Below are 14,574 nucleotides of genomic sequence, written 5' to 3' on the forward strand. Positions count from 1 at the left end.
TAATAGAATCCAGTATGCTGTCCTCAAGGGAGAGTGTTCATCAGAGTGTACAGCTGATGCTGCGTGTATGTGAGGCATAGAAATAATCCCCCCCCCCCGAAGAAATACCACCTAGTAGCAGCACCATCACCACCACCACCACCACCACCACTGCAGGATGCACCACCACCAGGATAGTACAGGCAGCCTGAGGAAGATGACAGTGACGGTAATGTCTGTGACTTAGGAAGTCAGGATGAGGGGTTCACTTAGCATGGAAGGTCAAGGCCCCTACTATGTCACTCATTAACACAACAACTAGCAAATCAATAATTGACAATTTATTCAAAACAAGCTTTTATAAAACAGATAAGAGGCAATCAACACATGGCCATGTTTAAGACAATATCAACATACGCAATCACATGACTTAAAAGATTAGCCACAGAGATTTCAATACTTAAGAAATGTAAATTACAATCTGAAGGTGATTTTAAAAGGTGGCAAAGATAGCTTTTTAAGGCAAGAATCTTCAATATGAAAGTGATTTACAAGCACACCAGTTCGTTATGAACCCAAATAACACAAGGAGCACAAGTTAATTAATACAATTGATTCACAAGAAAATTAAAAAACTGCCTTTTTTTAAATACATGACACAGATTAAATGGTCAGTGATGCCAGGCTGCCTTGGGCAAAAGGTGACTTAACTTAAAATGTGGGAAGCAGCAGACCAGCCTTCCAAAACAACACCTAAATGCTGGGGCCCAACCGGGAGTCACTTCCCATTAGACAAGTCACAGCTTCTGAGCACCAAAGCAGAATGTGGCGCTGTTCCCACACACCCCAAACCGCAGAAAACTGGAACACAAACAGATCACAGAAAACACGGCAAACACCAAGCAAACATCAATAAATATAAGTTAAGAGATCAATAAACAACCATATAAATGAAGAACCAATAAATGCTTTCAACAAAAGTGACAAGTTTTACGGCAATATCAATGCTGTAAAACATTTAAACTAAGAACTGTACATAATTCCAATGCTGAAAATATAGTACCAGACTTTTACACTCTCATAGTTTACCAAACAATATTTCCACATGTGATTAAGGCCGACAATGTGTACAAAGATGAAATGGAAAAAATTTCAAGATAATACCACATTATTCAAATGCACAACATCACAATGATACTAGGTTTTGTGCACTTTAATTTGATTGCATAGGTCTGCAATGTAGCTGCAAATTGTGTAAGCTTGGTATGCAGAAAATTACAGCTAGACTATGACCTAATATCTTCAATACCTTACAGTTACTATCTCATTTGGGAACACTGATTTTTTTAAAGGAAGTATTGACTACTGTTCTCCACGCGGTCACACATCTTGCCAGTTGCTCTTACTTCAGCAATGTGTATGTTAGGGCAACCAACCAACAAGTGCACTCACTGCAACACATATTGTTCACTGAAACAAAGGCACCAAAATCACTTACACCTTCGATGGAGAGCGTTGTTCGAAATGGTCTCAAGGGATGGTTCTCTCCGAGAAAACAGACACCAAGGCAATGTGACGAACAGCGCCCAGAGTTGACATCAGGCAGGTCCACCACAAACTCGCAACCGTCTGCAAGGTAGACTGACTGCACCGCTGATGGCCGAGTGTGTTTTCCTCCTTTGTCCCCACGAGCACATCCTTCCGCCTCATAGTGAGACTGACCCCAACTGCTGCAACCGCAAAACAGCTTCCAGATCACAACAGGGGCAAAGATCATAGTACAGCTAGGTAATTGATAGTGACATGCCAAAGAGCTATATCATGTACATTTATGAAGTAATAAATATAGATTAAGAGGTCTACGTTTTTTATATACAGTAGAGTCTCGATTATCCGATCTTCAGTTATCCGACCTTCTGTGTTATCCAACCCTTTCACCGCATCAGCCGTGCACCAGCCGATGACAGGTCAGTGACTAACATGTTGTTTGTTGATACTCAGTTCATTGTCGCTGTCTGCTACTCCTCACTCCTCAGTGCTAACTTAGATCTGTAGTGGAGTGAACGTGTTGCACTTTGTTTATTGTAAAACTTTGTGCTCCAAAACCGAAAAAGGTGGTCGTTTCAATGGAAGAAAAACTTAAAGCTTTAAAAATAATAGACAATCGTGAAACTTTATTAAAGGTGGTGCAAGATTATAACGTTGGGAAAACAAGAGTTGGAGACTGGAAAAGGAATCGCAATGAAATTGTGAAGTGGTGTTCTCAGCGAGCAACCTCGGCTGTTTTGGAAGATCGGAAAACCATGAAAAAATGTAATTATGAAAAAGTAAGTGAAGCTTTGTTCCTATGGTTTACTCAACATAGAGATAAAGGTGTACCCATGTTGGGGCCTATTTTGCAGGAAAAAGCCTTAAAGCTTCATAGCGAACTAAACGAAGGTGAACCTGATTTCACAGCTAGTGTAGGCTGGCTCGATAGATGGAAGGAAAGATACAGAATTCGGCAAATAATGTCTGTGGTGAAGAGCTTTCAGAAAACTTTCAAGCTGTTCAATTGTTTAGGAATAAACTTCACAAGGTACTGGACAAGGAAAACTTAACAGGCGATCAAATTTTTAACTGCGATGAGACTGGTCTCAATTACAAAATGTTACCAGAAAAAACATCAGTGTCAAAGGCCAAAAAGGCAGCTCCAGGCTACAAACATAGCAAAGAAAGAGTGACAATTCTTGCATGCACTAACACAACAGCAAATTTGAAAATGAAACTGTCTATGATAGGAAAGCCAAAAAAACCGAGAGCATTTAAAAATGTATCTAAAAATGCTTTACCAGTGAAATATTACAACCAAAAAAATGCTTGGATGAGCTCAGACATTTTTAATGAATGGTTTTTTAATGAGTTTGTGCCACAAACTGGAAAGTTTTTGAAAGCCAACAACTTGCCCTGCAAAGCACTGTTGCTTCTAGACAATTCCACTGGTTATCCTAATGAAGACAAACTTCAAGACCAATATATAAAGGCCATGCTTTTTGCCTCCAAATGTCACATCCTTGTGTCAGCCCATGGACCAAGGGACCTTAGAGACACCGAAGAGAAACTACCGCAGAAACTTGCTTTCCTCTTTAATTAATGCTATGGACAAGGGAGAAGACATGCTAGAGCAGTTGCGCCGTATTAACTTGAAAGACGTAGCTTATGATATGGCCCAATCTTGGGAGAGTGTTGGAGCAAATACAATTGCAAAATCCTGGAAAATTTTGCTACAGGAAAATCAAGAAAATTCTCCAGATGCTGAAAATCTACAGCAGCAGATCGAACCAGAAAATACTACCCTGCTTTCATTGTTATGAAAAGTTCTGGGATGCTGATGCCACAGAAGATGACATAAATGAATGGATTGTCCAAGATGAAGAATTTGAAGTGACAGATGAAGGAATAGTCAACATGGTAAATGAAAAAGAAGAAGATGAAGAAGTGGATGTAGTGGAGGAAAGTGCGCCCAAAATTTCTCACAACGAAGGACACAAGGCCTTAGAAACTGTTGTAAAATATGTAGAGCAACTGGAGGAAACATCATCTACCAAGGTTTTACTTCTTAAGAGACTACGTGATTTAGCATTGAAAAAACGGCAAGCAGCAGGCAAACAAAAGACAATTACTAAGTTCTTCACACAGTAAATATCTATTCAGTCTAATTTGATTTGTATTGTATTAAATGTTTAACTCGTTTGGCCTACTTTAGTTTAATTTTTGTGATTTTTTTTTGTATAATTCCCATGTTATCCGACCTTGCCGCAGCTGGTTTAGGTCGGATAATTGAGACTCTACTGTATACAAAAAGAACCCTCCCTCTTACATATCTAGCATCTTCTTGTGGTCTCACAGTTGCATTTTCGCTTCCCAAGTGCGGGGTCCTAGGTTCGATTCCCGTTGGGGTCAGGGATTTTCACCTGCCTCGAGATGACTGGGTGTTTGTGTTGTCATCATCATTTCATCATCATTCATGAAGGGGGCAAGATTGGACTGAGCAAAGGTTGGGCATTTGTATGGGCGCCGATGACCATGCAGTTGAGTGCCCCACAAATCAAACATCATCATCATCTTCTACAAGATGAGTCCCTTACACCAAAGTATACCAAAACAGCACATGTGTGTTTGATGCTTTAGAAATACGCCACGTGATGCCTCTATAGCTGTTAATTTCATCATAGCATGCACAGGGAGTAAATGATACACTAGCACTGTTGCTGCTGAAGATGCAAATGCTGAGATAGAATGTGTTGTACTTAAACTGTCAACTGCCTTCAATATTTGTCAGTCTACTGCACAGCTTCTTTCAATTTATTTCAATTACACCCAACCTTGTACCTCACTATATACCCTCAATTTACACTATAACTTTGATGCCACCAGCTGATCGCCATTACAGCAACAATATCCCCCTCTTTGTAATACTCTGTACTTGGGATGTAATAAGAGTCTCTTCACCAACTGATCAGTGTTGTAAGCAGAGTGGGAATTTAACTACATCTTTACCCTCTCAAAAGAAGCCAAAAGTATAGCACCCATTAGACTCTGTTTCGGAAAACTCATCTCTCATTCAGTTTGATTTCATTTGGCACGTATCCAGCTCAGGAGATGACACCATCCTTAGGCTGAATAAGTTCACTCCTATTTCACTAGGAGTGCAGTGTCATGTTGATGCAATGAATTGAGTCAGGCTGATGTAGTAAATGGGCCTGCTCATTCCAGTCGAAGTTAGTAAATAACGCTTTAGCGATTTTCAGTACATTTTAGATATCCACCAACCCACACACACTGATGTAATTGACTTTCATTTGATGAACACTCCTTAAGCATCAAATTCATCTGATCTGAAAGCCAGTTATACTGTTCTGGTTGGGAGCTACTTTCTATGTGATGGTAGTTACAGCACTTGACTGGGAATACGGTGCATATTGTGTTCTGTGTCCATATCTTGTAGTGTCAGACACTTGTGTTATAAAACATGAGTTAGATGGGATTTTGGTGTAACACCAGACAACTACTACTCCATCACTGTCGAAGAAGAGATTAGCTGCATAGGGCATCACTTTCGGATAGCTGTTGGAACCACTCTACAATACAGCAAACTCTTCCAGTTTCCATATGTTGCAATGTCTTCCACATTTTTGTCAATGACAAACATCACCTCTGTGTTTTATTTCTACCAGCTTGTGTTGTGGTAGCTGTATAGTTTATGCCATGCAATGTTCAGCTTTCTGTGAGGGCCAGAGGATCGAAACATGTTAATGTTGGTTTAAGAGCAGCTGACACGAACCTCTAAGTCATGGGAGAAAATACAAAGTGTATGGCTGTGTACACTGAATTGGTGGGTTACAACCAAAAAAACAATGTATTAATTAGATTATGAATGAACAATACAGGAACACTCTCATGTGATTGATAGTCTGTTGGATGCGGTCCTTCTACAGTAGAGGTGATGAAACTTTACACCAGTCTGTGAAAGTGATTTTGATCACAAACCACCTGCTCCAGTGAACCAATACCTGTATATTTAATAGCATCACCACATATGGTCAATGCACAAAAGCAGACTGTTTTTGTTTCATGATTCCAAATCGCAGACAGCATTACCACCTGAAAGTGTAATGCTATCAGTGACTCGTGTGTATGCCTGTAGACTCGAGACCACTTTTCTTGCAGGGTGATGGTAACATAGTCACTACGATCGTGTTCTAATAGCACAGTCCTTACGTGAAATGTGTGGGTTGGGCTGTAGAATCATTGTGGAGTCAGCTTCCAATATCGGTTCTCAATAGTGTTCCTCAAAAAGAACATCGTCTTCCCTGCAAGGATTCTCATTTGATCCACTTGTGTGTGTGTAATCCGACTATTTAAAAAAAAAAAAAAAAAAAAAAAAAAAAAAAGAGGAAGAAGAAGTGCAAACTGACCCTTGTGATCAATTTAATTACTTAGCCTATCAAATTGATGTCAGTGATGTGCCACCTGGTGCTTTCTTTTTTCGTTGTGGTGATATCTTTGGTAAAAGGGGACCAGACACAGTGTACAAAACAGCTATGTCCTCTTGAATTATAACTTGTTGTTGCCAAATGTAAAATGAATTTGTTTTTTTTCCCCCCGACATGTGAGCCAATGTCTTGAAAGAATATTTGTAATACAAATGTGCATGATAGTTTTTTTACAGGCACTGAACACGAGAGATGCTCTCAGGCCATGTAAGTTCTTCAAAAAGCTGAAAGATATTGCTTAATGTGGATTTTTTTTTACTCTGATAACAGTTTCAAGATAATGAGGACATTCAGCGATGATTGGTAACTTTCGAAGCAAAATAGTTGAAGTTTTTTTTCCTGATTTTATGTAGGGTAGACATGTCTCTGCTGATCATTTGTGATTGGCAGCGGCGCACTTCATTGGATGTCGCAAAATAATGAGATGCAAATTGTATACTGCAGTTGAACGTAAAAATTATACCAATTTTGCTCATAAAAATAAAAGAAAATGGACTTTGCCTACTTTCGTGGAAAGAGGACATTTATTATCATTATGATTGTGTTTTCCTTTTTTAATAGTTGCTTTATTACAGGAGTCATATTGATGTTAAATAGTCACTGCTTGGAACAGCATGGTGGCCGAGTTCCCTAAATTGTGTCAGGTGCCAGAGATCTACGATCTGTATTGATAAAATTGTGGTTTGTTCACAGTCAAAAGCTGACTATTTTGTGTGCGAGGCTTTAAGATTTCTGGAGAAAAATCATAGAGGTTGTGTATTGTTAGCTACTTCCTGCTGGAGGACAACCCCTAATGCTGCGTCACTTGTGTCCACTATAATTGTAAGCTATGTATCTGGTACCAGGGGTGCTACAGCAACCACACCTGCTAGGTGGACCATGCTATGTGTGTCCAATAATAATTACCAAACTTACACAACTTGTATTAAACAATGTTTATTACCTTGCACAATTTAAATACAATAAAACAGATAAATTTAACAACTTCACAGGGGAACAATAAACATTTTTCTTAAACTTCTGTTAAAATCTCCATAGCAAATGCATAAAACATTAACAAAATTTCTGTTAGTGTAAATACTTAATACAATCAAAATGTGCCAAACTCTGAACCCACAAGACTATCCTGTACAATGAATTCTCTTTTGCAGTGTAAATTAATACCAAGGTATAACATTAAGGCATAACATAAGGCACACAAGTAATAACAAAATCAACTTCTAAAACTTAAACGCTCGGCAATGAAGACACTGGGCACCTGAACTTCTGACTAAGGAATAATCCAGTTAATGCCAGTACAGGGAGGCACTAATTAAATAACAAACAATTTATAAAAAAAAAAAACAGTGCCTCAGCATTTAAACATTCCCTGAGAACATACACACATGAAACTCTCCTTCATAAAAATGAAACTTCACAACCTGCATACAAAGTACAAATATCGTAAACAAATGGCTGATAAAGGAATACAGAATTATTAAGGTTGAGCTTCCAGCAATCTGATCGGGTACTAATTACAGAGTGAAACCCAGTATTACAGGTTTAAATCCACATTTTGAATGAAAAGTGCATTTGCCAAAGCAGCAGAGGAACAAGCTACAAACCGTAATGACCTGACAGGGCCAGGAACAAAGAGAACAGCAATACTCAGCTTAAACATAAGATCGAGACAGAAGGCCAGCAACATGGTGCCCAGTCTAACGAATCACAGTTCCACTGTCGATGACCAAGTCGTCAAGCCCTAGTGTCATGCCCCACCATACCGGACGGAATACACTGCGCTCCACACAACTGAAACATAAATCAACTACAACAGCACACTTGCAATTGCATGTTCATATTACATAAAAGAATAAAACACAACATTATAACAGGATAGCTCACCAACTTTTTTTTTTTTTTTTTTTTTTTAACTCAACACACAAGAATTCATTTAATTACTACAATACCTGCATAAATAAGATTGTTCCTTGAAACGTGATAGTAACAGCTGAGTATTACTTTAAATGGGCAAGAGCCCACCAGAACTACACTCTCATGGAATCTGATGTAGTTTTATGAGACAGCATGGTATTTTGTTACTCGTAAACTAAGGTAAAAATTTTGGTACTTAATCACCAAGGTTACAACAATTTTAAATATACCATTACTCAATAATGAGGAGCTCACCAAGCTTCCTTACATATAGCTGCAGATCCTTCATCAAGTGATAGGAAACTAACAAAGACGGAAAGCCCAAGCCCTGTTATCATGCCATGTCTGACATAACTATGACATACCAGACTCATCACCAAATTCAAACTAAAGATAAGCACACAATTGCACCTGCTTAAATCAAACACACACCATATGCCCAGGCAAACGGTTAATGCCAGGTGATGCTCCGGCAAGCTCTTCTTCTCAACATGCACTGGATGGTGAGAAAAGCCAAACACCACACCTCATGCCAGAACCCAAAACCTTTCCACCATCTCTGGCCGCAGCAATCCAGTAATACCACGTGCAATGAGCATGCGCACCAAGTAGGGGCCAACCTCCTGATGGTGTTCTAATCACAACTGACAGACCACACAGTGAGATCTGTGGCCTCGATGCTGCTGACTTAAATAGACAAACCCATGATAAACAACTGACTTGCAGCCAGCCGAAGCGAAATCTATGGAAAAAATTACAATACAAGAAAGAGGTACTGGCACCAGCCTTGTGACATATCAACTCCCCCACTCATACTTGGACCTCGCCCCAAGCAGCCAACCACTCTCAGCCGGACTCACTCTTGCCCAACTCCATGTTTAACCTGGCTAACACGGACGCGAAATACTTTGCCAGACGACATCTCCCTAACCTCAAGATTAACCTGAATGATTATTCTAATAATCCTGCTAGGACCTCTATACGACGGACTCATTTTCCCCTTAACATCTTGCCCAGTTCTAGTGGCACAGTTCCTGATAAAAATGAGATTGCCGATCTTACCCTTAAAGGGGCGATGTCCTTGATTATATTTAACAGCCTGGCGATGATGAGCCAAATTAATATTTCACCTGGCCCGCTCCCTATTTTCTCTTAGGGCCACCAGAGCTATAGTCACAAGCAAAATGTCACTAATACTCCAGAGATTAGATAATGGAGAACTGAGAGTGTACGCAAACATAAGTGACACAGGCATTGCCCCGGTAGCCTTATGGTGGGCCAAATTAAAAGCCTGGTTAAGCATTGGTAAAGTCGCGTCCCAGTGGGTTGGAGTCTTGGCATGGTAAATACTAAGAGCAGCCTTAAGGTTCCTATTAACCCATTCTGCAAAACAGAGGTTGGAATAATATGTTGTGGTGGTGAAGTGTTTAGTTCCATGGTTAAAGCAAAAGTTCTTAAAGAGCCTTGAACCAACAGCAGGGGCTTTATTACTCACAAGAGATTTCAGTGGACCAAACCAAGAGAAGACAAATGGTTGACAAATGGTTGACCATAATGGTTGGCCATAACACCGCGAGTAGGGAGCAACCACATGAAATGTGAAAATGCGTCAACAACTACTAAGACATAATTGTTACCTCTCCTTGTATGAGGCAAAGGACCTATATAATCCAGGAAGATTCTATCTAGTGGATAGATTTTCCTCTGAGACTGAAGAAGACCTTAACAGGCACCCGAATCAGGCTTGGCGCATTTGCAATGATCGCACTTCACCACAATTCGATGAGTACTGCGATACATACGTGGCCACACAAATCCCTTGCAGACTCGGTTCAGAGTTTTATAAAGGCCGAGATGGCTGCTGACAGCAGAATCATGAAAATACTGCAGCACTTTTCACGTTCAACTCTCTCGCGGATTGTAAAATTGTTGCTCTTTGGTTTATTTATTCTCTTTGTAACAACACATTTACGAAAAGAGTTACGTGAAATACTTTTAGCAATGCTGTGCTTTGCTTTTCTTTATCATCATTACCCTTTAGCGGAATAAAATGTATATATGGAAGTCTTATTGTTCTGTATCTGGCCTACAATTTAAGGAACGATTTTTCGTAACTGCAACTCATGCTAAGAATCAATATATCTTCCCTACTTCATAGTGATTAAAAGTTGAAATTACTTTGTTATGAGCACTGATGTTACAGTCCGTGTGATCGTTCAAAAACACAAGTTCGCAGTGGATTTTATTTCTCGTTAAAATGCTATTTCATACCACGACTAGCCCAAGAACATGAGACTCTCATTAAAAAATACGTTGTCACTATAAAGTTTGCCAGATCAGAACGGAGCACAGCAAGATTCCTATCAGATTCTGAAGGTACATTAAATTATTTGCACTGTAAATTATATCCTATCAGCAGCCCGCGTCAATCTGCAACACATCATAAAATCTGCTGATCTCCACTGCCAGTCTGGGAGCTAAAAGAAATAATATTATTTTACTATTATGTTACCGCTTCCTTGCGGTATGCTCGACTATATTGTAAGTCGTTTAAATACGCCGCGGCAGCGGCTCTTCGTTCTCCACGCAGCTCAGCACCACAGATAATATTTATATAACTGAAAAATGTCTCAACAGGATGGGATAATATGCAAGCAAGCTTAACAATAAATAATACAAGTTTTCATTTAAACAACTCTATTAAAACCTTTAAATATCTCAGTGATTACAGACCTTTGTGAATTCACACGTAATGGCGTACATTGCTTAGTCTCGACAAAAGAATGCTACACTAGCGTTCGCTACTACGACACAGGATATCTTACTTGTTCGACTCCCAGATGAAGAAGACAAAGAAATTGCTATTCGTCACGTATTATATACTAGTTACTTATTTTAATCTTTGTTCGACATTTATCGTCTGTGGCGGTTTCATTACTCGCCGACGCAGATATTCTCAAAAATAAATAACAAAAATAAAATACATAATTTTATACAATAACACAATATGATACATATAATTTTCTCGTTACTACATAATATGTTGTTTTTGTTTCTTACTAGACGTTACACACTGTGGGTACCAAATCACTGGGTAGGCAGACCCTCAACTCCTGGCTGGCTCCCACCCATTTACATAAAACACCCTTACTCAGGCAGTACTCTGCACTCTGCTCTCCCACCTCAAGGCGCTGGCAAATGGGTCCCCTTATGGGACCTTCCCCCTGCTTAGATTTCAGATCACAAAAGAGCGCAGGTGTTTCAGTTAGTGCGTTATTCGCATTGAGAACAGGCTGAGAATTCTCCTTGCCTTCCCCTGACTCTTCCGTGAACAACCAAAAGCATTGGTGATGACATTCTCAGATCGCCATACAGGCTTAACAGTAAAGCAGAAGGCAGATATGCGGACCGTCCAACGAGCTATTCAACCGGTCTTGCGAGGCCTGGCTAACACCCAACTCAGGGCTTGATTGTTCGTCTCAAGAAGAAACTCTTGGTGTTCCAAATAAAAATTAACTTTTCAAGAGTGAACAACACCACCAAGCCTCACATTCATAGATGGAATAATTAGCCTCGGCAAAAGTAAGCTGACGTGAGGCATAAGCTACAGAATGCCTTTCACCCTGTTGTTCTTGAAGAAGAACAGCAGCAATTCCAGCATGAGAGGCATCAGTCTGCACAATAAAAGTCTCATCAAAGTTAGGTACTGCGAAAACCAGAGGATTGGCGATAATGGTTTTAACTGCTTCAAAGGCATGCTGCTCCTCTTCCCCCCAAACAAATGGGTGATGCTTCTTATGCAGAGCATTAAGTGGTGTGGCTGGTTGCACAAAATTAGCAATGAATTTACAAAAGAAATTCGCCATGCCAATAAGCCTTGGCTTGACCGTAAGCTCCACACTTCGAGTCTAGAAAAACCAGATCAAGATGCTAAAGATGGTCAGAGAAAGATTTGCTAAGAATAACCAATCATCCAGATAGTTATAAACACAGCTGTACTTAAGACATCCTAGAACATTATACAAGAGATGGGAAAGAACAGATGCGCCAGTGGCAACACCGAAAGGAACGCAATTGAACTCAAATAAATGTCAAACGGTACAGAATGCCGTAGCCACCTTCGAGTCCTCAGCCAGTGTAATTTGGTAGTATGCCTGATTTAAGTCCACAATGGTAAAGAAGCACACTCCCGAAAACCAAGTGAAACAATTGTGAAGGCCGGGCAAGGGAACTGATTCCAGGACCACTTTCTTGTTCAGGGCCCTTTAATAAATGACAGCTCGAAAATCGCCTTCCTGCCCTTTAGGCACAAGCAAGACCAGTGAAGCATAAGGGGAGGTAGAATAACTGAAAACATCGCCTCCAACATATGGTCAATTTTAGCCTGCAGGATTTTCATCTAAGGAGGAGAAAGTCTGTGAGGCATCCGGCGCACAGGAATTCTATCCAGAAGCTGGATATCATACTGTATAAGGGTTGCGATGCCCAGCCTGTCCGACACAACATCAGGCTAACGATTCAACCATTCCTTCACAGACTTATGCTGCATATCATCTAAGTGACAGAGATCAATGTTGCCCTCACAGCTGTGCACAGTATGCATCCCACCGCCATTATGGCATACACAGAATCCAAAACAATCTCCAGGCAAGAACTGAATGTGTAAGGTAGCGCCAGCATAATCAAGTACTAACTGGGTACAATGCATAAAATTGCAGCCCAGGATGATCGCTACGCTCAAGTTTTTTGCAGCAATAAATTTCATGGGCCATGAAAAGCCCTGCACCTCTAATCTGCCTTGCACATTGCCTAACAAACGCAACTCTTGGCCATCCATAAATCTACATTTTTGTGTGACCGGCCTAGGAATCGAAAACTGACACGAATGTTGACACTCCAGATGCCAATTCGGATCAATGAGAGAAACTGAACTCCCTGAATCGAGCAGGGCAAATATGGCTTCGTTGTCAATGCATGTACAAATTCAAGGGAGAGAGTGGGTGGCCAATGAGCCAATAGCCCTACAATTAACTGGACATTTCCTATGACAAGCTGACCCCTTTTTCTTTAAACATCAACTATTAGGATGGGAAGCTCATTGCTTCAAATGCTAGTGAACAAAATGGTCATCAGAACCACAGCGAAAAAAACGTCGGATCTCGGGTGATTGCTTATGTTTAAACATGGACTCACTAACACTGTCCTGACCGTCCCTCAAAGCAATGCGCCATTTGTCAGCAAATGCGAGACCTTCCACCATATCTACAAGATCTTGCAACTGACTCAGCTAAACTATCTGGTGCTGACTGTTCAGTCAATAAAGTTTGTATCTGCCTCAGATTCAGACCCAAAACCTCCCCCCTGTAAACCAGTAACCAGCAGGTGAATCTGCAATGAGCACACTTTATCACATAATTTCTGATGAAGATGGATATCCAACCCCACAGGATTAATGATTGTTATATCAGACGAATAGTTACTGTAATGCGCCAAATGTGTCTGAACTCAATACACCTGACACTCGGTAGGTTGAGATGAGTCTAAAAATTCTACAGTTTGTGTCAGTTCCTGAATTGCTGCTGAGACATGGAAAAAGACACTCACCAAGAGCAGTGAAAAGTTGCGGAGGGAAGGTAATTGATGTTTGCACTGCGGCACGGAGACGGGTGGCGAGATCAGATACTCCTCCTTCGGCAGATAATCCTCTGATTTGGAGTTCATGTATCAGATGTTCCTTGCATAAATGAACAATGCTGGGAACAGTGTGTGCATTAACCATGGCCATGGTAACTGCAAAACACAACAGAAAAAGTATAGATGAAGATATACAAGGTTACTACAATCGATAGCACAAAAAAAACCAGCTTGTATTAAACAATGTTTATTACCTTGCACAGAGCCCTGTTAAAATGTGCATAACAAATGCATAAAACATTAACAAAATTTCTGTTAGTGTAAATACTTAATACACTCAAAATGTGCCAAACTCTGAACCCACAAGACTATCCTGTACAATGAATTCTCTTTTGCAGTGTAAATTAATACCAATGTATAACATTAAGGCATAACATAAGGCACACAAGTAATAAAATCAACTTCTAAAACTTCAATGCTCGGCAATGAAGACACCGGGCACCTGAACTTCTGACTAAGGAATAATCCAGTTAATGCCAGTACAGGGAGGCACTAATTAAATAACAAACAATTTATAAAAAAAACAGTGCCTCAGCATTTAAACATTCCCTGAGAACATACACACATGAAACTCTCCTTCATAAAAATGAAACTTCACAACCAGCATACAAAGTACAAATATCACAAACAAATGGCTGATAAAGGAATACAGAATTATTAAGGTGGAGCTTCCAGCAAATAGATCGGGTACTAATTACAGAGTGAAATTCAGTATTACAGGTTTAAATCCACATTTTGAGCGAAAAGTGCATTTGCCAAAGCGGCAGAGGAACAAGCTACGAACCTCAACGACCTGACAGAACCAGGAACAAAGAGAACAGTAATACTCAATTTAAAGATGAGATCAAGACAGAAGGCCAGCAACAAGGATCTCAGTCAAATGAGTCACAGTTCCACTGGCAACAGCCGAGTCGTCAAGCCCTGGTGCCACCTCCCACTCTGCTGGACAAAA

General features: G+C 40.2%; 1 protein-coding gene across 2 annotated transcripts; it reads right to left on the reverse strand.

Moving 5' to 3' along the window:
• Positions 1-402: 402 nt before the first annotated feature.
• On the reverse strand, positions 403-13,713 carry LOC124619587. 2 transcript variants are annotated; one of them, XM_047146089.1, is made up of 4 exons: positions 13,533-13,713; positions 7,619-7,805; positions 1,478-1,709; positions 403-840 (listed from the first exon to the last, which is right to left on the reverse strand). In XM_047146089.1, the coding sequence occupies exons 2-4, from the start codon at positions 7,699-7,701 to the stop codon at positions 733-735; spliced, it is 423 nt and encodes a 140-aa protein (XP_047002045.1). In that variant the 5' UTR covers positions 7,702-7,805; positions 13,533-13,713; the 3' UTR covers positions 403-732. The 2 variants fall into 2 exon arrangements, 1 of the variants encoding a protein (XP_047002045.1); XR_006980094.1 differs by lacking the exon at positions 13,533-13,713 and having other exon boundaries at positions 1,478-1,706; positions 7,628-9,907.
• Positions 13,714-14,574: the final 861 nt, after the last annotated feature.

Source organism: Schistocerca americana, chromosome 6 (genome assembly GCF_021461395.2).
Source record: "Schistocerca americana isolate TAMUIC-IGC-003095 chromosome 6, iqSchAmer2.1, whole genome shotgun sequence".
Lineage (NCBI taxonomy): Eukaryota > Metazoa > Arthropoda > Insecta > Orthoptera > Acrididae > Schistocerca > Schistocerca americana.